The sequence below is a fragment of the Colletotrichum orchidophilum genome (assembly GCF_001831195.1).
Source record: "Colletotrichum orchidophilum strain IMI 309357 chromosome Unknown Scaffold_94.1, whole genome shotgun sequence".
In the NCBI taxonomy this organism is placed as follows: domain Eukaryota; kingdom Fungi; phylum Ascomycota; class Sordariomycetes; order Glomerellales; family Glomerellaceae; genus Colletotrichum; species Colletotrichum orchidophilum.
Window position 1 is genome coordinate 33,191 of NW_019173050.1, and position 27,520 is coordinate 60,710.

Consider the following 27,520-nt stretch of genomic DNA (forward strand, 5'->3'; position numbering starts at 1 on the left):
GAATCGTCGATAGAAGTTGGAGGAATCCACTCGGTGGTAGGTGCGCTGCCGTTCCCTGGATGGCAGGCGCATCGACGCCAGGAAACTGTCGGGGTATTATCCAACTTTCCATATCGAACTCTGCTGTAACAAAGTGGCACAGGGTGGGTGGGGGGACTTGTGAAGGTGCAGGATTGCAGGTAGAGTCAACCTCCTCCAAAATGCATATCCGGCTAGCCCCTGTTTGGACGAGGGGGCTCCCCTGTTCCTGACCACGCTGACCTTTCACCATGCACACACTGAGAACACTGCGTTTGCACGGGCCTGTCGAGTCGATTGGCGCTGCGTCTCCGCGTCATAGTTAGCATTGGCTGGCATTCTCTACTACACTACCTATCCAAACCCTGCGGCGCGTCCAGCGAGGATTGGGATACCTAGTGGCTCTGCCGACAGCTTAACCTGGAACACACCACTCCCGCGCCTCGTTTCCCCTTGCCCGCGCCACCCACTCGATCTGTCCGGCACAATGAGGTAGCAATCTTTGCATGTGGGGTGAGGCACTGCGTGAAGAAGCCCTGTTCGGGACTACGTGTTGACTGTCAAAAGGAGGACGAGGAGGGTCCGACGAAGCTGTCTTCAGCTGGTGTGTGTCTTGCACCGGCGGGATGGGATGTGGAATGGACGACAACCCGGTCTAGGCCACGCCGAACTGGGGTATCAATTTTGAATCTCCCGGTGGCCTCCCTCTCAGACTTCGTCCCTATGTGCGTCCTTCCTGGTCGCTGAGGGCCTGTCTGAGAGGAGAGGACCCTTTGGAAATAAGAATAAGGGACGACGAGGACCCCTCATCGGACCAAGGGTATTCGTCTCAAGCACTCGGACTGGATTGTCCAGATAGAGATACAGATAATAGGGATTACGACTCGTGGACCCCTTCCTGCCACAGACTTTATCCAACGACTCCATCCATCTGTCGGTCTGCCCATCATTCTCCACCAAGATCTGCTTGTTCTTGCGTCGCGCCCGACCTCCTACCCTTCATCGACGGCATCTCCCTCGGCTCGATCGACAATTCCTGCTCTCATCCCCAGCAACCTCCACGCCCTCCTCCTCCACCTCCTTCTTCTCCTCCTCCATCGTGCTGGCTGCAATTGACCCAGCTGGCGCAGCAGTCGTGACAGCAACAGCAAGCAGTGACGGCAGTAAAGAGACACGGAGAGAGGCTAACGCTGCCCCTAGTGCTGTCTTGTGGCGTCGCCTCCTTTCAGCACAGCGAACTGAGACATTGGAAGACGCCCAATTTCCCCAATCTATTCCTACCAACAGCTAAAGTACCTCGTCACGTCACTGCCCTGTGTTCATCTGCCGCTTCTCTTACGGTTTACCCCCTTGGCAACAAGCAGCAGCACCAGAGCAGCACCAAAGCAGACCCCCCCGCAAGCGCACCGCACTACCTCATCTCACCAGCGCGCAATCAGTTACCTCAGAGCTCTGGGCACCTCGTCGCTTGTGTAACTGATCGACGCTCGGCCTGGCCCATCCCAGCATCCATCCAACTACGAACCCTTCGTCTCATTTCCCAACTCCCGGTTTTTCAACAACGCGCACAACACATATCATCCCCCACCCTGCCCCCATCCACTACTTCTTTTAAACCCCCTGTCCTTGACCTTCTTTTCTCTTCCCGCCCAGTGTCCACGGTTCTTCGTCTGTCTCTCCACGACACACGACCCTCGATACCCTTCCCTGTTTAATACCCGGCTTGGCCCCAGGGACACCCCACTGCATTCGACTTCTTTTCTTTCGACTCAACTTTGTCCTGGCATAGACACTTACAACTCGAACGACCAACAGGCGTCTCAATTCGCCTAGACGCCACCATGTCGAGCCTCGACGATCTCCAAGGTGGCCAGAGCAACCGTGGCGAGGCCATTGGTAGTACCTCGGGCAGCACCATTTCTGGTCTCGTCAGCACTCTAGTCGTCTGCGCTCCCATTGCCGGCGTTTACCTCGTCATCTTCTTGATCCTTCGTCGCAGCCAAAGGCGGTTTTATGCGCCGAGAACTTATCTCGGCAGCTTGCGAGAGAGGTATGTTGAACGGCCGTCTTCACAAACATCCTATCCTGACTTCTTCACATAGTGAGCGATCACCAAGCCTCCCTACTGGCTTGTTCAATTGGATTAGTCACTTCTGGAAGATCCCTGATGTTTACGCTCTCAAGCACCAATCTCTCGATTCTTATCTCTTCCTTCGATTCCTCCGCATCTGCGCTACCATCTGCTTGGTTGGCCTTCTCATGACATGGCCGGTTCTCTTCCCCGTGAATGCTACCGGGGGAGGCTCTGCATCGCAACTCGATATTTTGTCGTACAGCAACGTCAACGTCTCATCATCCTCTGGCCTCAACCGCTTGTACGCACATGCCCTCATTGGCTGGTTATTCTACGGCTTCGTCATGTACCTGATCATGCGCGAGTGCATTTTCTACATCAACTTGCGCCAGGCATTCCTGCTCTCGCCCACCTATGCTAAGCGCATTTCGTCTCGCACCGTCCTTTTCGTGTCAGTGCCCGATGCGTACCTGGACGAGGCCAAGTTCAAGAAGCTTTTCAGCGATTCAATCAAGAGAGTTTGGATCACTGGCGACACCGAGAAGTTGGACGAGCTCGTCGAGGAGCGTGACAAGGTCGCCATGAAGCTCGAGAAGGCCCAGGTGAAGCTCATCAAGTTGGCAAATGCCGCTCGCCTCAAGGCTGCCGAGAAGGGCGGCGCTCCCGAGAAGACTCCCTCGGCCCAAGACACTGAGGCTGGCGCTACCGATGCTGCTGCTCGTTGGATCCCCCAGAAGAAGCGCCCTACTCACCGTCTCGGTCTTTTGGGCCTTGTTGGGAAGAAGGTTGATACCATCGAATGGTGCCGTTCCGAGCTTCAGCGTCTTATTCCCGCCGTTGATGCCGCCCAAGCCGATTACCGCGCTGGAAAGGCGAAGAAGATCCCGGCAGTCTTCGCAGAGTTTTACACCCAATCCGACGCCCAGGCCGCCTACCAGGTTACCACTCACCACCAAGCCCTTCAGATGACGCCCAAGTACATCGGCATCCAGCCCACCGAGGTTATCTGGAAGTCCCTCAGAGTGTCATGGTGGCAGCGTGTCGTCCGTCGCTACGCCGTCATTACCTTCATCGCCGTCCTCATCATCTTCTGGGCAATTCCTGTTACAGTGGTCGGAATCATCTCCCAAGTTTCGTATCTCGAGACGATCTCCTTCCTCACGTGGCTCGCCAAGATTCCCAACGTCATCATGGGTGTCGTCTCTGGCCTTCTCCCGAGTGTGGCTCTGTCGGTGCTCATGTCGTTGGTGCCGGTCATCATGCGTCTCTGCGCTAAGCTGTCTGGCGAGCCATCTGACTCCCGCGTCGAGCTCTTCACCCAGAACGCGTACTACTGGTTCCAGCTCATTCAGGTCTTTCTTATTACGACTGTCTCCTCATCCGCTGTGGCCACCATCAAGGCGGTCTCCGATAACCCGGGCTCTATTTTCAGCACCCTGTCGACGGCAATTCCCAAGTCATCCAGCTTCTACGTCAGTTACTTCATTGTTCAGGGTATCACACTCGCAACCGGTGTTCTCACTCAAGTGGTCGCGTTCGCCATCTTCGTGGCCATCCTGAGATTCCTCACCAACACGCCCAGAGCTTTGTACAACAAGTGGTCTACACTTGCCGCCATCTCTTGGGGAAGTGTGCTCCCAGTTTACACAACCATTGCCGTCATCAGTAAGTCTCACCGTATATTGACGGAAAGATGATTCTCTTGCTAACCCCGCTTAGGCATTACTTACGCTGTCATTGCTCCCCTGATGTTGTTCTTCTCCACCCTTGGCATCGGATTGTTCTACCTCTCTTACCGTTACAACATTTTGTTCGTTACGGATACCAAGATTGACACCAAGGGTCTCCTTTACCCTCGCGCCCTCAAGCAGCTCTTTGCCGGTGTCTACTTGGCAGAGATCTGCCTCGTGGGTCTGTTTTCCGTGTCGAAAGCGTTTGGACCCCTTGTCCTCATGATCATCTTCCTCATCTTCTCGATCCTCTTCCACATCACCTTGAACAGTGTCTTGGACCCTCTCCTGTACACTCTTCCCAGATCCCTCCAGGTTGAGGAAGAGTCATTGAGTGCCGACATCGAGGGAATTGACCGTAAGGATTCTGGTAGAGGCGTTTCGGAGGAACAACCGAATGGCGATTCGAGCAACTTCATGAAGAAGATCCAGATCCCCAACATCAAGACGCTTGCCCCCGGAGGTGACGAGAACGTCGTTGAGAAAGGTGGTAATATCGTTACCCGATTCCTCAAGCCCTGGATCTTTGCCGACTACCTTCACCTTCGCAACCTCGTCCCACACGACCCAACACAGATTGACGAGATGTACCCCGGCGACATCCAGGACAACGCCTATCATCCTCCCTCGGTCTCCAGTCCGCCTCCTCTTCTTTGGATTCCTGAGGATGCTGCCGGCGTTTCCAAGTACGAGATCGCACAGACCAGCAAGATTATTCCTATCACCGATGAGGGTTGTTCGTTGGATGAGAAGAACAAGCTTGTTTGGGATTCCGAGGGTGCAAGACCCCCCATTTGGGACGAGAAGATTTACTACTAAAGCTTGTGCTTTACCTGTCACTTGTATACCATTGATACCCTTGGGAGTATGAGCTCCCTTTAATCACTCCGATACCTGCTTGGTATCGACTTTTTTTATGTAGTCACAAATTAGAATTATGCAAACCTATTTGTCTCCCTTCCACTCTTGCCAGTGAATTTAGAAATGGTGACCGAGAGATTGTGAGGGAATTACCAGGTCTTCTCATCGCTACAGGTCAGCCCCTGTTGGCCTGAATGGCGGTTGGCTTCCACGCATTTAGGAGCTAGCCTCCTCCTCAAGGGACTAACGGTACCATGGTACTGACTCAGTAACGGGGGATTACGCATAAGGTGAGGGAGGACAGCGGAGGAGGACATTCTGGACGATGTCCCCTGCCAGGAAGGTTATTTCTGCGTCAGCTACAACGCATGAGGATGACCAGCTGATTGTTATATAGGTACCTTAGGTGCGGCAAGGAAGAAGCAGGATATGGATAAACCCAGGATCAAAGCCTCGTAGACGAGGCTGCACATTTATACGGATGACCTAGTGAGGACCTTCTACATCGATTTCTACTTCAACGTTCAGAGAAGGAAGCTGCCTACTACCTACCTTTTCTTTGACCGCTAATCTCCAATTCCCACCTTTCTTCTCGCACCACCACGGTGAAGTTTCCGCACCCCCGACTTTTGGCTTACTTGTCCATATTTTCCCTAGCATGGCGATCGTCGCTCTTTGAATATTTTGAGCGAAATATCACTGCAAAGATCTGGACTCATCGTCGACGGCAGCACAAAAAATGGCGATGGACCCAGGAGATACCTCGTCGTTGGCAACTGCTGTACAAAGTCATCACGACATGGAAATGGGCGAGGCGACTCCTGGTACGGCAACCACGGGTCTGGTCGCGCCTAGGCCTACTGGTCCGTGTCCAAGTCAAAGTGGTAGTGGTGCAGGAGCTGCTATGTGCACCCCACTCCGAGTTCCACTTTTCGCAACCCCCCGTCACTTCTCTGTTGGACGCAGAACCGCGCTTTCGCGGCCCCAGCTCCAGTCCCAGCCAACGACTCCAACCAAAGCGTCACTCGGCTCTCTCCCACATTGTTCCGTTACAACGCAACAATCACCCACTGCGAAAACGCGACTTTCCAGTCTTGTCGCATCGATTCATCGGGACCACAGGCGGAATTCGCAGTCAGCGATGGCTGAGGCCCTGCTGGGCCTCGCGCCCTCGTACGGCAGCGCGTCGAGCAACAAGCCGTCAATTGCGCATCCCGATGACCTCCCCGCCCAGCTTCGTCGCGAACTCGAAAGAAAAAAAACACCGACACGATGCGAACACCTCTCTGTTACACTCGAAGTGCCGTCCACACTCGAATTTGCTATCCGCGAAGGCGACAGCGATGCGCAGGAGAATGTCGACCCAGCGCTGAGCAATCTCCGAACCCAGGTCGTCAAAGGTCAGCCCGTCAAGATCGTACGCGCCTACAACACCATCATCAGTCAGCCTCACGATAATCCGGTGATGCAGCGAGCCGTAGCGAAGCATATCGTTGGGCTTCTGTCCGTAGTGGATGAGAGTACCTGGGTGGTAAGGGAGGTTTCGCGTGGCCAGTACGGCTGGTCCTTCACCTACAACTGCAAAGACTCCCTCACCAGTTGGAACCGGCAGCATCAGAAAACGCCCAACAAGACCATAATAGCAGAGTATAGCCAGAAGGAGCTGGAACCAATCATGCAAGGTGAGACATTGCAGCTCCGAGCGCAGACAAGTTGTGTACTAACAGCTTCCCAGCCCGACCAGCTTTCGACTGCCGGGGCACACTCACGGTTGCGTTTTCGAAGAATTCTCGGACAATCAATGTCAAATACGAACACACGCCTCTACACAAGACTCTGGGCGATATGATCGAACACTTCAAACCCCTTCCTCCAGCTGCACCTCCAGCTCCTCTCATCCCCGCTGGAGAAAAGTCCAAAAAGGCGAAAACTCCGCGAAAGCGAAAGAGTGAAGCCTTGAATGCAGACGGAACTCCTGTTCAGCCAAAAAGAAAGAGGAAGAGCGAGGCCGTGAATGAGAATGAGACACCTGTCCAACCGAAGAAGAGGAAGAAGAAGAAATCGGAAGCTGCGAAGGACTCGCAAGCGGCTGGCGATGCCACCAACGGCCCGGCAACAGCCACTGTCCCGACCAAGGCGGATGCTGCCGTCCAAAGTGGTGTTCATTCACATGCGGTGTTGAATGTGCCCCCAGGCGAGGCAGCTAGGCGCCGCGAAGTCGCCATTAGACTTCTCAGTGACAGCGGCCTAGATCCTGAAAGTCTTTCTACGGAGCAATTTGGTATCTTTGCCAATCAATCTCCGGATCTTCAGAAAGATTCTCTTGCCATGTTGGTTAAATACGGTGCCGAGCGACTCCGTATCGTACATCCCAACGATGCTGCTGCTTCATCAACCAGCGCGTCACCTACGCCTCAGCAGCCAGCGGTGGAAGCTGGTGCCCCAGCGGCCATGCTAGGATCCGCCGCTTTAGGGAAGAAGAAAAGGCCTCGAAAGTCAAAAGCAGCGGCTGAAGATGCGGAAGAAGTGGAGTTGATTCCGGCACCTCCAGGCACACCGATGAAGCAGATTTCTAGGGGATCATGTATTGCCTGTAGAAGAGCAAAGACCAAGGTATATAAGCTGGGTTCATTAGGCTGCAGAGAGGCTAATAGAGTACAGTGTAATCGCGCCAAACCCGAGTGCGCTTCGTGTGAAGAGAAAGGCGTGGAATGCCAATATCCGTTGATCAGGAAAATGCCCCCGAAGAAGAAGGAAGAAAAGTCTGCAGCTCTGGTACATGACGATGACGACGATGAAGCCGACGCCGACGCCGAGGCTGAACCTGAAGCCGAGCCCGAGCCGACGGAACCTGAAGTGGAATCTGAGGAGCAAGAACCAGACGACATCGAGACGATTGACTACACATCAAATATGCCGGTCGCTAACATGCTGACCCCTGCTGCAGAGGCTCCCAATCAGGATTACTTCAACGCTGGCCCCAGCGAGTTGACATATACTCAATCCGCCTCCAATGATTTGAACATGTCACACGGCGTCCCATCATACTCGGAGCCTTCTGCCCCCGTAAATTACGCGGAACAGCAGGCAGTCTCCACGAGCTTCTCGCAACCATCTGTCATCGGAACGGCGACATATACTCAACCGAGCACAGATACGAACAGTTATATAAATTCTACCAGCAGTGATCACATATCTCTCAACTACGCTGAACCTGTGGCCAAGAGCCCTAGAGGGACGAGGGTCTCTTCACGGCGCAGCTTGCCATCCGGAACAGGAGAGCCACAGCAACCCGCAGCGGAAAGCCCTGTGCCGCTTCCCAGTTACGCCCAAAACTGGCAGAGTATGTCTCCTCCCAGGGTAGCAAACACAGTTTCGCCAACCATGGCCCCCAAGCAACACAGACCGCGAAGGTCGACCCAGATGCCAGCTGCGGCCACCGTCGATCCCCAAGAGACATCTTATCGCAGCACGCAACAGACTGCGGCTCACGTTGCTGTACAGCAACGACAGCAACACCGTCTCTCTCCTACCCAGCAAGCAGCTCAAGTAGCAGAGCCAGTTACCCATGCCCAGGTCTCGCCATTCCAGGCTCCTGTTCAGGCAGCTCGAGCTAAGAGTCGAGCTGGCCAGAGAGCCTCCACTCGTACTCCAGTTAATGAACCCCGTGCCACACCATCCCATCACACTGTCCAACCTTCAACTTCAGCGACGATGGACTCAGCAACGTACAATGATACCCAATCCTTGAGCAATGTGGCCAATTACAACAGCTACGATGCGAAATACTCCAACCAGAGCAACAACTCTACGGAAATGGACACCACGAGACTTGCGTATCAGCCTTACGCAGCGCAAAACACCTCTGCGGCCACATCTACTTATCCTTCGTATGACTACGACAGGACCAATACCACCGCCTCACACACCTCCAGCAGCAATGCGCGGTCCGGGCAGTTGTATAACACCCAATCCCATTCGCGCAACGCGCAATCGTACGATAATACCCATACCACGGCGGCGGCGAAAACTTACGCTCAACAGCCGTCGACAACTCAGCAGCAGTCGTCGTCTCTACAGTCCTTCAACATGCGAAGTTCGGCAGCGAGCAGCAACCAGCCTAGGTCATCTTCAAGAAATAATAACCAACAACCGCAACAGCAGCAGTCGCAGTCGCAAAAAGCACACTCTTACGGATCTTATGCAACTCAGACGCAGCAGCAGCAGCAGCAGCAGCAATCAGCTCAGCCGGACCAACAAAACTGGTATGGTTTTGGCGCGGGATCCAACACTTCCTTCACGCCAGCGAACGTCTCTGGGGGTTATGCAACGAAAGGCACCACTTCCGCGAATTACGGAAACGGGTCCAGCACCTCCAGTCAAGCATACCAGCAGCAACATGGCTCTCTTAACATGTCGGGTCACAATTACGCTACCAGCGACAACGAAATGTATGAGCTGTTGAAGAACTCTCTTCACGGCTCCGGTCGCTAAACGAAGGCGAATCACAGGTGGCCCACGGGCACCCTATTTGTTACCTGTATTTCATCGGGTCGTCACTAGTGGATGGCTTCCCGAGAATGGCGGGTTTTCATCAGGACCAATGAATGAATGTCCTCTCTGAAAAATGTTGACTTTGCGTGACGTTGTACGTGAGATTCTCATAGCAGACTTGTCCGCGTCGAGACCGCGTCGAGACCATAGCTCGGCAACGTCGCCCAAACTCGACAACCATTTCCCGATCCCACGACTAAGCGTCGTCCAGTCTAGCCTCGCGTTGGGAATACCCCGACAGCCTCACCAGCCTCGGGTAGAGGTGTCTGCAACGTATTCATATCTATAGTAAGGGTGTTTTGCTGAATCGAGACTCCTTCTGTTTGTTGGCGGTGCGTGATTTTGACATGCTCCCGTTCTTTGAGGAGACTCGTGAGGACCATGTCACGGATATCTCGAAAGGCGCCGATTCGCTTAATATTTGGAGAATCTGGTCGCCAAGCGAGTATTGCCGTGAGGTGAGGCGACCTAGCTGTAGTTCTGCAGCCTGTGGCCAACAATATTCTTTCGACCGTTACACAGCGTTAGGTAGGAATCCCAAGCTGAACTGAGCAGTGAGAGATACTCCATAAGCCAGGACAGATTCTACTACTGTCGGTTGGTGCTGAAGGGGCAAGCTGCAAGTACGGGACTTGTAGTTGCGCACCTGTTGCACGAACAACCTTCGGTTGGACCTATGATCCAGTCGAGTAGCTATGCTTGTTGTTTCTGTTGCCCGCATACGCGAGCCAAGTTCTAACCAACCCTTCGCACAAGACTCCTCATGTGAATACGTCAAACCGCCGTCGCCAGCAGGCCTGTCTCATAAATTTCCTTGTATCCGCACGAGTTCAGGACATTTACTCCGTACCATTCCATGTGGTTAATTCACATGGCAAAAAGAAATCGGCCACGAATAAACCCTAACCACCCTTTTTTCCACCTACAACACCACCACTACTACAGTCATTAATAATTTGAAATACATGTTATCAAAATCCATTGTATATTAATTATGCTTGAGCTATAAATAAAAGTTGAAAGAATCTTAGAGGTGGTATTTATGGTGGTGGAAACAGAAGGCAGGATGGGTTGAGCGGCAAATCTTTTGTCACCCACTTGACTGCCTATGTCGCGGAGTCGTGAGACGTAAGTCGTGATACGTGTTTCAGGCAATGCTGTCTTCTTTTGCTAATGCAAGGGCCCCAGAAGTTTTCAAAGAGAGTCTGGTTCCTCCTGGCAGCGTCCTCATTTCCCTTACATTAACCATAGAGTACCTTGCAGGTGTAACATGATTAGAAACTGAAGGTCCTGCACCCTCAATTCATTTATGTTTACCTCGGTGTCCACAAATATATTTTATCTTTTCGCAGCCAGCTCGGACAATTTCAGTCAGTCGAGGAAAATTGAATCTTGCTATTGAAGTCCTACCGAAGAAGCTTCTCCCGGACCCAGACATTACCCATAGGCGATTTATTTGTCTCAACACCCGCGAACGCCTTGGTGGATATATAAACATGTTTCAGTCTTCTCGAGGCGAGTTGGCCCCTGTTGTGGATAATGGAACGGCTTTCGCCGGTGTAGTCAACATCAAATATTCTACTCACAGTAGGGTGGAAGCACCATTCGAATGGATTTGCGAGCCGTCACAATATCCGTATACGAAGTCTTCTTGTGCCGAGAAAATCCCACAGACCAAGAGCAAAGACATCTGGACAGTGGGAGCCCGCATGGAGGTAAGAGGATGCTATAATTAGCCGCGAAGCAAATGAGCATTGCAAGCTACTTTTCAGTAGCGGACCATGCTGGACTATTCCTGTCATCAATCTAGTCAAGAGTATCTTGATGCTTTTTGTTGTGTGCGGAAACAGTGAGAGACCTATCTTGACTATAGGCGACGCTATAGAGTCAGTTCTGACAGATGAGGATAGGTCTACGAAGACTGTGACCCTTGCATCGAAGGCAGGCCCAAGGAAATCAGGCTGGAATTGCAACCAACAAGAACTTCACTCCACACCATGACGTAAATTCGCTGCAGGATACCTTGGTCGATGAGGAATCACTTTAGTTACGGAAGTCGTTCCCTCAATGTGTATCTCTACTCATACGGTGACTGCTAGAACTACCTTAGATGCTTTGCAGCTATTCTCACTGGCACGGTATGTTACTTTTGTGGTTGCGCGCCAATCACCATGGCGTGGGCGCGATGAGCGTCATGAATGTGGGCTTGGAAAGAACACGGTGGAACAATAATGGATATCGGTACGCTGAGCAACGGGGTCGACACCCTCGTTCTTAGCGTTTGCTTGCCAACACTACACAAGTTTTCATGTCGCTTACAAAATTCAGCTACAATGGCCTGTTTCCAAGCAGATATCACTTATGTCCGAGTGGGATCGGTTTGGAAGAGAATAAAAGGGCCAACGGGTATCTTCCCCCTCGCAAGGCGGCCAACGGCAGACATATTTCTTCAACGGCCTTGTCAATTCTCTCTCCCTCTCACTGTGTTATCCGGTGGCCTACACTGGCTTATTTCGCAGAGCACACTCCTAGTAAGTATTGAGGAGTGGGCTTCTCCTCCTAATGCAGGCCGGCTATCCAATAATGTCTTGTATGGGTGGTCACCGATTGGCATCCTCTGTGTCATGGTGGCAGGCACAATCTTGGTCCGGTTTCTTCTGGTGTCTGGGTTCCGCCGTCTACGTCATGGTGGGACTCAGGTGGCTGGCAGTTGCAGCGTTGCAATATCTGCGGCTTGCCATCCAGACCTGAACGAGGAGCCAGAGCTGTGGGTGTTGTGTCTGAGCCTGACTCTGAGTTCCCGCATTGCCCTTTTTCAAGCAGAGAGACCGAGGCTCTCATTGAGAGTGAACATTACAAGAAAAAGAAAAGAGTAACGGTTGAGGTCAATGTGGGTTGAAACACTGGAAGCTGAGTCTGCTAGGAAGCTGCATCAAAGGTGGAGAAAGGCGACTGGGTGATAATGACGCCTCTTGCGTTTGTTTTGCGGCTCGGAATACTCGATAAACCTAATTGTTGATTTTCGATCACTTCAATTAGTACACAATGAATCCAATCTTTGAGTCGGGAGAAGCGTTCAACCATTCGGTACGTATTGATGATAACTTGACAAATGAGGTGATAGCATTGGGAGGATAGCGGACCATCGTCAACAACTTGATAGCCCCCTTCAGACAGCTAGGTACTTACCCAATAGCAATACGCAAGAACAGTGAATCAGAGTACGAAGGCGCCGGGATTTTGCCGGCTTCCGAGGCTTGCGGCAAAGTTCATTCTGCACATTCTCCGACACAAATTGGCAACTGCCATTCTCTTGATCCGAGGAGAAACTACTTTGACTCTCGACAAGCCAAAGAATGATCGGGAGTTAAAAACCAGGAAATTGATCTCGTAGCTTTGAGGATTGAAATGAAGGTCGCCACCGTTAAATCAAGCTGAACCTTGTTAATGTGAGCAACGCAGCACGTCTCAGCAGAACTTGATGATCTTTGGGCGGGGGTCCCGCGGCCCAACTGATCTTGTTGTTAGCATACACAGCTCTATTCTTTCCTCTTTTTTTATTTTTTTATTTTTTTGAAAAAACCAAGCAGTAGTAGTGCTGTAGGGAACTTGTCTTGGCTTGGATGCAGTGATACAATGTTGAAGCTGATTTCCTACTGGCATCTACATTCCCATGTACTTCACCCCTCCCAGCTTGCGACAGGGGAGTTCCGAGGCTTTTTCATCTCAAGCGACTACGCACAGCGGAATCCACCCTTCTTTGCCATGTATGCTAGATGTACGCGAGCTAAATTTGTCCTTGGTCGCTTGAATGACCATTATTTGCCCCGGAACCTGCCCACGTTGATTCCCGCCTTTCAATTTTCGCGGTTCGGATTTCGGTTTCCGGAAAGTTCCTTAGACTAGCCTTCCCAGTACGCTATGGTCCTACCAAGTCAACTGCCCCATTTGGAAAACTAGCTGTAATATAATTTTTCTCGTACTCTAGGCAGCAGTTTAAGAACTCTCCTTACCGATGTTTCCTTGCCAATGATGTGGGGACATGGGGTACGAGTTGCTCGGTTAGTCACGCAATCATTTGCGATGATTCTCAGCTTGAAGAAAATTTCTTTCTCTTCATTGTCAGCTGTTTTTTTTTTTTTTTTGTTAGGAATTGAATGGCTCTTTGAGTAATAAAGAGATCAAGATTAAAAGACTACAACACCGTGAACGAAGTTGACTAGATTTATGGGTCGCGCTGTGACCACGTAGAATCGTAACGGGAGGCTTTTCGCAGCCTCAGGCTAAGCCACACGAGCCGCGTGTACAGGGTTGGGTATACTTCGTGTTATGTTATCAACCTAACCCGAAATTTGAATGGCGCACCTTTCCCCCAAAACCCGGGCATCTGTCTGATTTGACGTACAAGGTCCGTAGTCTATTCTTAATGAAGTTCCTGCTCCGCCTTCTCCATTCCGTTCAGTATATCCGTCCACAGCTGGCGGGAGACCCCATGTCGAGCGAAGAATTCCCCGGATAGGGAAAGGACTCGTGCGAATAGCCCACTCAGAAGTCAATTCGGCGCCATCCGAAGCAAATGTCCTGGAGTGTTCTTATCCCTCCCACCGGGCCCTTGCAACACGTGTGTTCATGGGGCAAGGAGTGGCACACGAAGGAATATGGAAGGGATTTACGGTTATTTATGGCCCAGAAAATAGGCGTATGCTCATTGGGTTCGGTTTCAACGGGGCGATGATAGGGATGGACCCTCAGATTCACCCAAAGTGCTAGTTTCACGATGCCTGTACTTATCATAGGCGGGAAATCATGGGCACTGGGGCCGCTGAGTTGTCCAACCCATACGCTACAAAGCCACGAAGGGCGCTCTCGTGGAGAACCCCTCGGCGGATGGCCGTGTTGGTGTCCAGAACACGAGTTCTAATTCAGGCATAGTCGAAGACGCCATTTTGTGATGTCAAGGAAATGAGTCTACCTCACAGGGGTCGAGGGTCCATCGTGACGAAGACTTTGATGCTGTAATATAAAGTAGAGAAGATTCAAACACAACGATTTCCACACCAAGAGCAACATTCACTATGCTCTCCTTTCTCACCATGTATCAGCCAAAACTTCTTCCCTTTATTTTGTCACCCATCTTCATCAAGAGTCTTCTTGCCGTTGTTGTTCTCCTTACTTCTATTCGTACACTGTTTCTCTATTACGATGTTGCTTTAACCGCGCATGTTGAACATGCCACCGCCGCCGCACCTCTTCGATCTCAAAGAGAAACCAACTGTCTACCGCAACTTTCTCCTAACCTTTCGCAAACCCTTCACCTTTTACAGTCATCATGTCAGCCTGCGCCTCGCGACCCGAAATCCCACATTCGCATTACCACTGTGACGGCACAATTTGGCAAGATCCAAGAGCATTACCAGAATGCTCTGCAGTCCCACGTCCTGCACACAACCCTCCACGGCGCCGGGCTCGAAGTTATGTGTACACCAATCGTAGACGACCTGTGGAACAAACCGGCCTATTTGCTGTCCCTCCTACTCGACGAGATGCTTAAACCACCCGAAGAACGAACGGAATGGCTCTTCTGGGCGGACCGCGACACAATCATCCTCGACCAGTGCCGACCGATATCGAGCTTCCTCCCACACCGCATTGTCAACGAAGCCACTAGCGGCGCGGCGGCCCACGGAGCGGTACCGAAAGACGACGACGTGCACCTTGTGGCAGCGGACGACTGGAACGGGCTCAATAACGGGGTATTTTTGCTACGCGTCAGTCAGTGGGCCATCGAGCTCTTCAGCGCCATCCTGGCCTTTCGGCATTTTAGGCCCGGCACGGAGCTCCGCTTCACCGAGCAAAGCGCCATGGAGATCCTTATAAAGGAGAAGAGGTTCAACAAGGGGGTGCGGATGATGCCTCAGCACTGGTTCAACTCGTATCCCGGCAGCGTCAAGGCTGAGGCGTACCTCGAGGGGAATGACGAAAATGGGCTCTCGGAATGGCAGACGAGACGAGGCGACTTTTTGATCCATTTCGCTGGGTTGGGCGAGGACGATCGAGGAAAGGAAATGGCTAGCTGGCTGGACATGCTGGGGAAGACACACTATACTTTGGAGGCTGGGAGGGTGCAGAGGAATATCACATCGGCCATGGAGACATATTGGGAAGAGTCAGAATCGGAAGAGACATAATAGGTGGGAGCTCAAGAGTAGTGATGGTAAGAAAAAAAAGCAGAAATTCAATACTACATCCCAAAGGATGAATCAGCCATGACAAGGGCACAGAATTCAATTAAAGCTGTTAACACGATCTTCAATCCACAATGTTCTGGGGCTTTCCCCGAACATGACCGTGTTCTACAGCAATGGTAGGATAGACTGTGAATTAGAAGACGAGGGACACCGCTCTGCAGAGCAGAAGAAAGAAAGTTGCACTGCGCATCTAGTGAAGTCGGATTGAATTAAATTAGAAGCGTTCCGGTGGTCAATGACGCCCACAGTAAAGTAGTCACTGATCCATGGCATACCGTAAGAACACGCAAGGAAGGATTTCAATGGCATAATACACTATCTAATCGTGCAGCCAGAAACTTGTAAGCCGCGAAGCCATCGAGCTCTTGAACTTGTTCGATATTGCAAGACCCAGAGCTGTCTTGGACCCAAAAACAGAAGACTGGAGACTGACCCTCGAAGTCAGCCCAAAGACACAGGATTTTACAGCATGCTCCCATCACCCAGCCCATCGGAGGAGTGGACCAGCTAGCTAATCTAGCAGCCAAGTTGATCAATTGGAGAGGTTATCCTGAAGAAATTTATATGTTCCTCGATTGAAACCTCTAAAGGTGTGATACCCTTCTTGTCACAGCGTCACACGTGGCGCGGCCTCGCCTACTGCCGTATGAGACCACTTACCACGGAACGAGCGTTCCGTAGGCTCGCTCCGTACGACGTACACAAAGAGTGCCGCTTGTGGGAGCTTCTTGTAGCTGAATCAAGCCACTTTCTACCATACTTGCCTCTCATTTGATCCATCGCTTTGTGATACTCTTCCAAAGGTTCCAAAGGAAGGCTAAACGCATCTTGTGTTCTCCACATGGGGGGGTTGGTGGGCGCAGTTAAAGGTTCATGAAGCGGTACAGCCACCGATGATCACAGCCTAAGCAACGACGGGACGAGGGAGCCTCCGTCATTGAAACGGGCTCTGGATACGACAGATGGCTAGGAATCAAGTCATTATGTTGTGTACATTCATTCATTCTACGTTAAGGTAATTTGATTTCCGGATTGCGAGTTTGAGTGACGATGGCCGATTTTTGGTCGTCTTTTTTCTCAGCCATCCGCAGCACCCATCCCAACTTAAACAGCGCAGGTCCACGGGTCGGGGTCGGTCAGATTGACCGCCTTTGTCTTCTTCTCTGGGCAGATCTCGCGGTCCAGTCCGCAGTTGTTGGTTCCGCAGTAGGTCTTGTCGTCGCACAACCAGACGTTGTAACTCCAGACATGGCGGTCGTTTTTCTTCTTGCACCGGTCGACCGTGATGTTGTACTGCTGGTTAGCGCCGGACTTGTCGATGGTGACGAAGCCCCAGTTTTCAGTGTTTTGCGCAAATACTGTCGGATCATGTTAGAGACTTGGTTCATGACATGGTTCATGACGTTGGGACTCGGGGACGGGGGATGATCGTAGGGTAATTGGGTAGCTGGGGAAGAGGAAGGGGTTCTACTTACTTCCAAACAAACCGCCGTTGGAAGCGCAGTGTTGACGGATACCAATCTTAGAGAGGCCTGCTTTCGCCGCGGCGGCCTTGACGTCGGTGTCGATAGTGATGGTGTAATAGGAGTGGTCCTTATCGTCACTTAGCGGCGCCTTAATGCACTCAGCACCCGAGGTCTTGGGCACGCGGCGCTCCAGTCCCGTTCCGCCGGCCTCGAGCACCGGGGTCGGATTGGCGTCGACGACGACGGCAGAAGCCATGAGCGCAATGGCGGAGAAGAGTTGGGTGGGCTGCATGTTTGCGAGCTTTTACTTGTGCGCTTTTAGGAAAGAGTCTGCGCAAAGGTCTAGTTTGATAGTTGTCAGGTAAGGACTGGATGCCGTTGGCAGTATTGCTGGTAAAGACTGAAAAGTGGCTTGGATGAAGCGACAATTGCATTCATTCACATACTGGCAGACATTCATTTATAATAATACAACAAATGCATACGATGTCAAGCCAAAGGAACTGGGCTCGGAGAAGACCGAGAGATGGAGACTATGATCCATTGGGCGCCAAGACCTTTCATGGACTGAGAAGTAAAGAGTAGATCCATCTGTAATTTCACTGCACACCAAAGCCTGTGCTGCCATATCTCGTGTCAGTACTTAGCACATAGGATAGAAGCGAAAGAATTCGAACGATGTCAAGCGCCTGTTGACCGTTTGCAATTATGGGTGGGATACAAGATATCTTCTGCATCTCTAGAAGTCCATACTCAACAGCGTCGCCAACTAGACAATGGTCCGCCATGTTGAGCATACAAATTTGCACGATCGTTTCCCAGGTTCTTGTACGGAGTATCCGTACCTTGTCCATAATGAGATAAACTCAAAGATAAGGTAGGTCATGCACGAGACACGTGCAGCAGGGTGGACGCAGAGGTAGCTAGCTCTCTCTCTCACGCAGGAATGATTTTTCTACTGTATGACGAATTTGGTCGTACTATATTATAGTTGATCGGCGTCTCCAGGGCTTTCAGGCAATCAGCCTTCCTCATTTAAACTCAACTGACCGGTTTTATTTTTATCTCAGTGAGCCACTGCTGGCATGTCAAACGAACTGACTCAAGGGTCGCGCACCTTAATTTCCGGTGGCCCCATGGCCCCCAGCTTGCAGTGTCGACCCTTGCTTGATCCGCCAACTTTCCCCAGCATCTGATGTTGCAAAGGTGAGCTCAACGTCACCTGCTTCCTTGACATTGAGTCTTGGCGCGTAGCCCTTCGTGCCAACCTAGAGTCTCTCGGCTTTCCCACGGTACCGGATGCACTGCGCCAGTCTGCTCCCCACAAGTTGTGGGGGCGATTGGCACGTTGGACTTCAAGCTGCCCTTTCCTTGCAGGCTCGATTGACATCGTCGAATGTGGTTCTTGGTATGGGAACATGGTTGGCATGAGGAGGCATCTGGTTTATAGCCTTAAATAACGGGGTGAAATCGATCCCAAGTGCCAAACTGAAAGCTGTTTTACGGTCCCCGCGAGTGCAGGTCTGAAAGAAAGGGGGAGGGGTTGAGGACCGACGACGTTCCCTCTCACGTCCTACCGCAGCTCTTCCAACCGATCCAAAGGCCTCCATATAAGGCGGTCCAATGACTGTGTTCTTCTCACATTGTAGTCAATGGCTACACAATATCGAGTAAAACAGACCTCAATCACAGTTATAAGTTGAGTCCATAAGTAGTCAAGATAATCAGATTAGGCAAGTCTAATGAAGGTCTCGAGCCCGACCTTAATCCCAGCCCGAGCCCCTTGACATGCCAAGGCCCTCGTCCTACCAACCTGAACGCCAATGGCCCAAAAATGCTACGGCTCGCTCTAATCTGACATCTCGTACACTCATACAACCTTTCTTTTCCCCGACCCCAATCCCCCATTCCCCGCACCTTTTACCTCTGTTCTTCCTATCCTTCCTTTGAAATTGTGCCCAAAGGGCTGATGTTACAGGTACGCCGCCCCAGCGTGTATGAGGTGGGAGTTTCGCGGTTTGCCGTCTGTTGCCGGCGCCGGGCCCCCTTTGTCTAAACAGGGGCCCTGCGCTGTACTTGAAGGAAAAGTGACGTGGGGGGTATCATAGAATAGAAAATGCTTCAGTGTCGATGGTGTAATCATTACGTGCGCTGGCTATGTGGCCACACAATGTCTAAAGTGCTGCGGCAGGCCCATCCGAATATGGGGCATCATTCTGTGTTTTTTGCCTTCATACAATGCCGATGATGTTCCTTTTTGGTCCTGAACGAAGTTGTCTTTGTTTTTTTGATACAGAGTGGATTGTTTTGTGTGTGTATCTGATATTGAATTCGGTTTCCCTTCCTGTGGACCACTGGGGTCGCACAACCCTCCCATGCAGTACTTGTAAATAATAGAAGCAATTGTAAGATAGTGGTAATGAATATTCTTCTTTCGTCGGATGATATGGTTCTTCTCTCGTCCATTCCATGCGAGTTGTCGTGCGTAGACCCGTGGCATCTTCTGTACGACATCGCTTTGCCCCTCAGGTTGACTTCGCTTGCCTTCAGTCCCTCAGTGGAATAGCGGTTCCTAGCGTCTCTGCCTCTTTTCTCGGTCGTTCGAAAAACCGGCGGCGTCTTCACTTCTACGCTTTCGGCCCCGATCTTCGCGTCGGTCGTCATTCGGTCTTAGACCTCCCTCTCGAGGTCCTCCTCTTGGACCGCCCCGCGGATTTCCGGCCCATTCTTCATTTCTTGGTCCCGCAGCTCCGTCTCCACGTCCACCATCGGCACGATCGTTGCGATGGCGAGGCTCGCGGCTGCTTCCCGTGTTCTCCCGGCCACTACCGTGGGCAGGGTTCGCGTGCGATTCCCTGGTACTGCTAGACGGCTCTCGGCCAGAGCGACGGGGTTCACGTTCGTCTCGACTAGTGGATGACTGGCCCTGAGCCCCAGACCTTCTCTCCCTGTGCTCACGAGGCTCCTTGCCCTCCCTTTCGCGACCAGGACTGCGCTCTCGTTCCCGACTGCTACGTCTTGAATGCCGGCCACGCTCTGAACGGTGCTCGCGACGACTGCGGTCGTGTTCGTTCTGTGAATGATCCTCGCCGTTTGTCTGGCCCCTGTCTTGTCGAACAGGGTCTGGACGGTCTTGGATTGGCGTAGACACCGGTGATGCACCTGTCAGGACTTGAGCATCGGAGCCAGCGATACTACCTCTGGCAGCCCCACGCCCGCGGATACTAGTACCCCGGTTGGTTTCTGGCATATTGGCTTGTGCTTGCTGTAACGTGCTGTTAATACCCGCAAGCTGTCTACGGCTGCCGCCACTACGACCTCGATCATTCGACGATGGCCCAGAAGGCACACCATCGGCAGATGCTGGGAAATTGCCTGTCGGCGTTCGGCTGTTGCTACCTTGACTTCCCGACGGGCGATCTGGTGTATGTATAGGGGGAAGAGGTGGCCGAGAATGACCGTGGCTCGGTGGCTGTCCTGGAGGCGGAGGGGGAGGTGGAGCGATCTGTGCCAGCCGATCAGGGTGAATTCCGGGAGCCAAGGTAGGCCCTCCCGAGGCTGGAGCGGGTGAGCCTGCCGGACCCGAGTTTATGGCACGTGTTCGGTCAGGGTGTGCTGCTGGTGTCGGCGTCATCGCAGACGGAGAGTTGACGGACGCATTAGGCTCGTACTGGTTGCGACGGCCCCTTCCTGAGGCCGGACCTGTGGGTGGGTGCCGTTCCTCGGGCGCCGCCGGGCTCTCTGGATTCGGGAAGCGGCCATCGGATCGTGAGTTGGGGGCGGCCGCGGGTCCACCTCGGGCAGCCGCTCGGCCGCGACCACGGGGGCCCAGCGGAACCTCATTAGGGGCAAGAACTGACTGGATTGGGTTGAGCCGACCATAATTCTGGTCCTGTTGAGCAGTGCGGCTGTGGTCGGGTTCCGAGTTCCGGCTGGGACCCAAGAATGCTTCTCTACCTTTGTCTGGGCCAGACCGGTCACCGTCCCTTTCGCCTGTGCGTTCTGTCCTGGGGTTGTAGACGGGAGGCTCCCCATGCGTCTCTCTCCCAGAAGATCGATGATCCGAGTGATGAGGGCGGCCATGTCTGTCATCTCTCAAAGGATCTACTGGTAACTCTGGATTGAATCGTCCGCTTCTCCTAGGCGAATGACTTCGTGGAATACTCCGATCCCTAACCTCATCCCGTGTCGGCCGGCCTGGCGCTTCTGTTCGTGGCTCACCAATCAAAGCGGCTCGTTCTGGATTGATCATTTCAGCACGATCAGGATCCGGGGCACGTAAATCCGGAGTCCGCTGCTCTTGGGGTTGAGACTCCTGAGTACGCGGTCCCCGGCCGCTTCGCCGTTCTGTCTCTGACAATCGAGGGGTCCGGTCTGACCGATTAGACCTGCCCGGTTGGTCTCCTTGGATCAAAGCCAGCCGGGCAGGATTGACCGGTGGATCCTCGGGTGACTTCTGAGTAGACTGGGGTGGTGGGGTGGCGGCAACAGGTTCTCTTGAGAGTCTGCCTGATTCAGAAATGCGCCCGTTCGTCGGGGGCACTCTATCCCGGGAAGGACGGCCTTCGCGCTCATGAGCCCCATGGTCGCGTCGAGGGGGCAGCGAGTCCGGTCTCGAGGGCCAATCTTTCTCGGACAGGCGACCAGGCTCTCTGGGCGCAGCATCTGGGCCCCGTCTGTCTTGTCCAGAAAAGTCTCGACTGCGGTCGGGACGTGACGGCTCGGGGAACCTTGGATTACTAGAGGGCTCTCGGGAATCTCTATGGTCTCTGGTATCTCGAGGCTCTCTTGTATCCCTGGGACCGCGAGGTTCCCGCGGGTCTCTCTGGTCTCGGGCCCGGTCTGGCAAAGCGTCAGGAGTGAAATGAGTACGACTGTAATGGCCGGGCATAGGGACGTCTGGTCGTTTAGGTAGACTATGCGCACTTCTGTCTGGGCCTGTGGGTGTAGGAGTTGCCCTGGGCACATCCCGGTGGTTCGCATTGGTCGGCGTTGGGGTTGCGTTCGATGGCTTTGGCGTTGGCGGCTTGCTCGAGGTAGCTGATCCGAGGTCGACACGCGGGAAGCCCCCCTTCGCTGCGTCTGGCTGGGAGGCGGATGGCTTGGGGGGTAAGTTAGGATCCTTTTGGGTGAGCGTCGCAGGCGCCGAGGGTGCTGCTGAGCGGAATTCAACATCTTTGCTGTCCTTGACTTCGCCGTCTTTTACTTCGCCGTCTTCCTGCTCTGCCACGGTCCTGCGAAACAAAATGTTAGTTGAGTCTTGGGAAAGCGTCCTGGAGGCGAAGCTACCTGGCTGATTTAGGCTGGAATTCAGTCGCGGTCGGGCGCAAATTGTTTGTTGCAGACTCGTCCTTAGCCTTTCCTTGAGCTTGGCCATTCTTCAGATGCGTTAGCATGATCCTGAATCCTCGGGTTTCGGGTTCTCTTACCATATTAGGGCGGAAACCGGCGGGTACGATCCATTTGTCTTTCCTCCTCTGCAGTTCCGATAGAGCACCCTGCGCAGCAACTGAAAGATCCACACGATGTCCCTCCTCCCCAGCAGATGCGGTCTTCGAAGCTGCCTCGCGATCTGTGATTGTCTTGAGTTGATCGATGAATTGTGTACCCATGAAAGTGATGGCTGGGAAGTGGTCGAGAACCGCCTTCAGAACTGTCATGGCGTTACGGATGTGCATCCACTCCATACCGGCAAGACAAGACTTCAGTGCCAAGTTGAGCTTGCTGTGCCATCCATACAATATGTCTCGGAATTGCGCATGATCATAATAAGATGATGGCTGTCCCTTGTCATCGAATTCGGTGGCAAACCCAAGGAAGAAGCTGCGCTTGCCGACAGCTTCTCTATCGTAAACATTCGTGTCGCGATGCCACCTTGACAGGTCTTTGAGGATGCAGTTGAGGAACCTGCCCAGATGCTCTGCCTCACGGACTGTGCAAGTGAAGATCATAGCCCGCAGCCGGTTGACGTTGAAGAGCCTATCATACAACACTTTAAGACGGAAGTTGGGTGCGCCAAACATGTGGAGCTTCTTGATAAACACATAGCAGTACTCAGCGTCACTAGCCGAGAGTACCAGCCTAGGAAGCAAGCATTGCTCGAGGATCGCATCCGAGACGCCGTTCAACTTCGCTGCTGAACCTGTGAACCATGTTTCCATGTGCTCCGACATGTAATCTCTGACGACGCGCGCCCGCTTCATCTGGGAATCTGCCTCTTTAGGCAGCTCGTTGCTGATCTTTAAGAGCTCGGCCTTTTTAGCTTCTTTCTTGTTGATGCCGCTGCGACTCATGTCAGAGCGATCCCTGTCAAGATCCTTCTTCAGGTTCGAGAGTCTCTTGTGAGCGTTGTTGTAACTGGCGGCGGGGACTTCAATGTCACCAAGCTGGAGAGCCCAGAATAAAACATAGAACTCTGCACTGAGCTTGGCCCAAGAAGAACCTGGCGTTATAGACTTCATTGACGTAACGATGGGATCGAGAGCCTCGTGAATCTGGCGTCCAGCGTCCTTCTTTGCTTTCTCTCGAACCTCCGCTGGCGTCAATGTCTTGTCCTCCGCCTCAGGCGGCTCTCCAGTGGCTTCTTTTGCTTCGGAAACGTCTTGGGCCATTGATACGTCGCCGTCGGAGTCAGCAGTGATCAACGAGTCTTGCTTTTTTGCGAACATGTAATGAGCGACACCCTCTCGACCAATCAGGAACGCCAGGCTTGCGTCGAGGCCAAACTCGTCCATGAGATTGGTAATGGCAGGCACCAGCGCATCGAACTCGTGAGGTTCAAGATTGGTCCGCAGGAGATCAAGATATTGAACCAAGATCTGATGGCTGTCATCGATGACCGAGCCAATGTACTTGATGTGCGCTTCGTCGTCCGGAAGCTTGAAGATGGCGGCTTGTCGGTATTGGGCAACATTGATGAGCAGGCGTCCAGCAAGTTTCGAGTCAACAAGAGACTGCATGAGACGCTTGGCGCTACGACTCGATTCAAACCGCTTGTCCTGGAGACTGAGCAATGTCTGGCGCCGCAGCACTTCACCTCCAGACATGGCCAAAATTTGGTCGTCGGTAAAGTCTAAAACTTGCACCACACCTCCCATTGATGAGACGAGCTCTTTGAGAATAATCAAGTCAGTCGAATTACCCTGGTAGAGTTGGTCGTTTACGTATTGAAGGATTGGAGTCGAGTCTAGAATGGAGTATCGCTTGAAGACTTTGCCGGCAAATTTGGAAAGTGCTTGAAGCCATTTGCTGGTCAGCAGGATGGATGATTCCTGTGTACGACTTCGCTTTCCGCCCATTGAGCTCACGAGAGACCATATCAGAACATCGTACGCCAAGTCGGTGAAGTATTTGGCGCACTCGACAAAGGCTTCGATGAGGTTGGCGTAGGCCTCGATTTGGCCTAGAGCCTCCTTGAAAACAATGCCTGGCGAAGAGTAGCTGGTCTTGGCTAGCGACTTGGCCATCTCGCTAAGATTCGTGAGAGAAATACGCTTCATCACACCTCTGGTTTCCACGCGAGTACGAGTGAAGGCTGCTTTCATTGCCGGCAATCGGGAAACCTGGCCTTCAAACCACTCGGCGTAGATGGAATATCGGGTTGTGACGGGGTACAGCTTGAGCAGGTCCCATACAGAATTGACGATAGCCGCGTTGGCGTTGGTCATGCTGAGAGCAGGAACCAGAATGCGCCGCAAGAGGTCCTGCCACCGGTCCATGTTGTGCTGGGAGCGGTCCTCCGCCAAGCTCTTCGCCCCGATGCTGACAAACTTTGCCAGCAACGCAGGGTCTTTGCCGATGCTTACGCCGGAAAGATTTAGGAACGTGTCGCATAGCGTGAAAATATCTTCGACAGTCTGGCAGACTGGGACATTGTCTGCCCATTCGTCCCAGTAGAATCTGTAGTGCTGATCTCTGCCGTCGAACCCGTCGGGGAAGGGCCATTTCATGGACTTCTTGGCTGGCATTATGGTAAGCTTCACGGACCCCTTGGGTACACCACTCTGGTCAATATCGGCAATCGGTTTCGAAGTAGCCTCGACTGAGCCGACGGGAGCAGGCCGACTTTCTTGGTACACCTTCTCGACACTGTGGTTCAGGATGCGGTGAATTCTGTCGAGAACCTCAGGGTAGGCTTCTGGTAGCCAAGGGAAACGGCCGAGAATGAAAAGGGATTCCGGAATGGCGCCAATGCTTAAAAGACAAATGAGCAAAGCTGCCTTCTGCTCCATGGGCTCTGGCAGCTTTTCTTTCTCATCCGTACTAGCTTCGGCCTTGGAGTCCACTTCTGCCTTTCCAGCGACGACTCGAATGCGAGTCGTTGGGGGCGGTGCGCTGTCATCGGGTAAGGCACCTGCCATTAGTAGGGCGTTTTGCGCGACTCCAGGTCGGCTTTGTCTCTCCTTTTCCTCTAGTTCCTTCATCTTCTTTTCTCTCATCGTGTCCATCTCCGCATCGAGAGGCCAAAGATGGGGGTAGATGTCGACCAGGGACATGAAGCCGACCTTGACCAGAAGCGCGACAAGGTAAAGCAGGTTTGCCGGCAGAACATCGTCGGGATCTCTGGCGTCGGAGGCGTAGAATCTCAGCTTGAAACCTAGCAGCTGAGCAGCGGTACGGTTTCCCTGGGGTGGAAGTGTCTTTGTCAGCTTCATCCAGGCGGAAGCAGCATTGACTTCGGCTTCGGATGCAGATTCGGATTCTTCAAGCAACTTGAGGTGCGCTTCTGTGACTTGTCTTCCTCCGAGCTGAAAGAATGCATCCATGTGAAGCTCACGAGCGCTGTCCCAGAACTCGACATCGCGCTGACGCCTCAGCTCAGCAGTCTCAAGTTCGACTTCTTGGCTGGTCATCCAGTGCGAGGAGTCGGGTAAAGCCCATGGAGGTAGGCCACCTGCGTATATCGATGAAGCAGGGTTTTGATTGCGAGGCCACCAAGAGCTGACTCTGAGAAGCTTGATGAAGAATCGAAATTGTTTAATGAGGACTGCGGCAAAGACGTCAAGTGTAACGTCGAGTACTCTTCCAACATCAAGATCGAAAGTTCCGATGAGGCCCTTCAGACGTTCGAAGGCTGCGTGGGCCGTTTCGGCAGACGGGGGCTCTGAGCTGCTGGTTGTGAAGAGCTCAGTCATAAGCTTGGAGTAGCCTTCGCTCTCTTCGCGAAGTAGGTTGTAGTTTGCTTGTCGGTATAAAAGATTTGTCGCATGTCTGATGCCAAGTTTTACGAACGTCTCGCGGATCATGCCCAGATCTTGGAGAAGCTGAGCATCTAGAGTTTGGCGCACAAGTTCTGATGAGACACCTGTGGCTTGGATAAAGTCGCGGAGGTGTGGTCGGAAAAGGTCTCGATCGTTGTCAAAGATGATGGACAAGGTATCGAGGAAGAGGGTGTGAGGCTCGAACGAGAAAGACTCCTTAATCATTTCCTGCGATTCCGAGCCGAGTATCTCTTTCATGCAGGCGCCAGCGTCAACGGGCGACAGCCGCCCTTCGATGACAGCATGAATGAACTCTTGGTAGATGGAGGTCAGCTCCTCGATGTCTACATCCGACCGTGAGCTGACTGCATGTTCAACTAGGGTCTGCTTGCTGCCGCCCAACCAGGAAGCAATCACATCATCAGTGATGTGTTCATAACAATAGCTTGTCGGAACCGGAGAGGGTAGATGCGAAGTAGGCGCAGACGCTGGTTCTGTCGCTATCGGTGCGGGATGTTGCGATTGCGACGGCGTAGAGGGCGGGCGAGGAACAGTCGGGGACGTGACGCGGGAAGCGCTTGCCGACTGGGTACCAGACTGTGTTGACTGTCCCTGTGCGGAACCTCGGCGATCGTTTCTTCTAGTGTTTCTGCCACCGCGGCCACCTCTACCTCCTCCCTCTGAAAAATCTCGTTCACGCTGGCCCAGCGGCATGTCTCCGGGTCGATGGGGTGAGGGTCTGCTGCCTTCGCCAGCAGGGCCACCACGAGCCTTGCGCTTAGGAGGCATCGTGCTCTCGTCGCGGGTTTCTTCAAGGTATCATTGGGTAATCGCGTTATCTCGATGAGATCTGTCTAAAGATAGTCGTAGTCAGCAAAAGTACAGACGATTCATTTGCGCGCGCGCGTTGGGGGAAGGGAAGAGATGCCTCACGGTAGAAAGGATCGAGAGCTTGTCGCGTGGAGCTTGTTTAGGGAATGCCGTGCACAAAGGAAGATAAAAAAAATAGCCGGTACAATCGGTTGTGTCAAGCAATTTGCTTGGCGAGAAGAAGTAGAGCTGTTGTGGTTACGAAGAAGAGTCGCGCTCCAAAGTTGGAGATTTCTGGGGTTGGCGACAAAAAAGGTGACGATGGACTATTTCTCGCGTGAACACGCAGTTGCAACCCCAGAGCGAGCTTCAGATCCACTGCAAACGGGTAGCAGCCTCATGGAAGGCAAGGCTGTGAGGTGGAAAGTACTTGAGTACCTAGCTTTTGTGGGGCATATACCCGCTGGGGGCAGGTACTTCACCTTATATAAGGATATTGGTTTGGTAAGGCACTGGAGAATGCATGGGGGTTATTATGATAGCGTCCCGCTTCTGGAGA

General features: G+C 52.8%; 5 protein-coding genes across 5 annotated transcripts; 3 read left to right on the forward strand and 2 right to left on the reverse strand.

Moving 5' to 3' along the window:
• Positions 1-1,859: 1,859 nt before the first annotated feature.
• On the forward strand, positions 1,860-4,641 carry CORC01_09937 (uncharacterized protein; the record flags this gene model as incomplete). Its single annotated transcript, XM_022621566.1, has 3 exons — positions 1,860-2,068; positions 2,121-3,757; positions 3,812-4,641. 3 exons carry the CDS (start codon positions 1,860-1,862, stop codon positions 4,639-4,641), a joined length of 2,676 nt encoding a protein of 891 aa, XP_022471882.1.
• Positions 4,642-5,422: 781 nt separating this feature from the next.
• Positions 5,423-9,177, forward strand: CORC01_09938 (uncharacterized protein; the record flags this gene model as incomplete). The annotated part of the gene is made up of 2 exons (XM_022621567.1): positions 5,423-6,365; positions 6,419-9,177. 2 exons carry the CDS (start codon positions 5,423-5,425, stop codon positions 9,175-9,177), a joined length of 3,702 nt encoding a protein of 1,233 aa, XP_022471883.1.
• Positions 9,178-14,330: 5,153 nt separating this feature from the next.
• On the forward strand, positions 14,331-15,425 carry CORC01_09939 (uncharacterized protein; the record flags this gene model as incomplete). The annotated part of the gene is made up of 1 exon (XM_022621568.1): positions 14,331-15,425. One exon carries the CDS (start codon positions 14,331-14,333, stop codon positions 15,423-15,425), a length of 1,095 nt encoding a protein of 364 aa, XP_022471884.1.
• A 1,164-nt stretch (positions 15,426-16,589) lies between these two features.
• CORC01_09940 (uncharacterized protein) lies at positions 16,590-17,243 on the reverse strand (the record flags this gene model as incomplete). Its single annotated transcript, XM_022621569.1, has 2 exons — positions 16,590-16,843; positions 16,961-17,243. The coding sequence occupies 2 exons, from the start codon at positions 17,241-17,243 to the stop codon at positions 16,590-16,592; spliced, it is 537 nt and encodes a 178-aa protein (XP_022471885.1).
• Positions 17,244-19,523: 2,280 nt separating this feature from the next.
• Positions 19,524-26,940, reverse strand: CORC01_09941 (THO complex subunit 2; the record flags this gene model as incomplete). The annotated part of the gene is made up of 3 exons (XM_022621570.1): positions 19,524-22,185; positions 22,241-22,329; positions 22,381-26,940. 3 exons carry the CDS (start codon positions 26,938-26,940, stop codon positions 19,524-19,526), a joined length of 7,311 nt encoding a protein of 2,436 aa, XP_022471886.1.
• Positions 26,941-27,520: the final 580 nt, after the last annotated feature.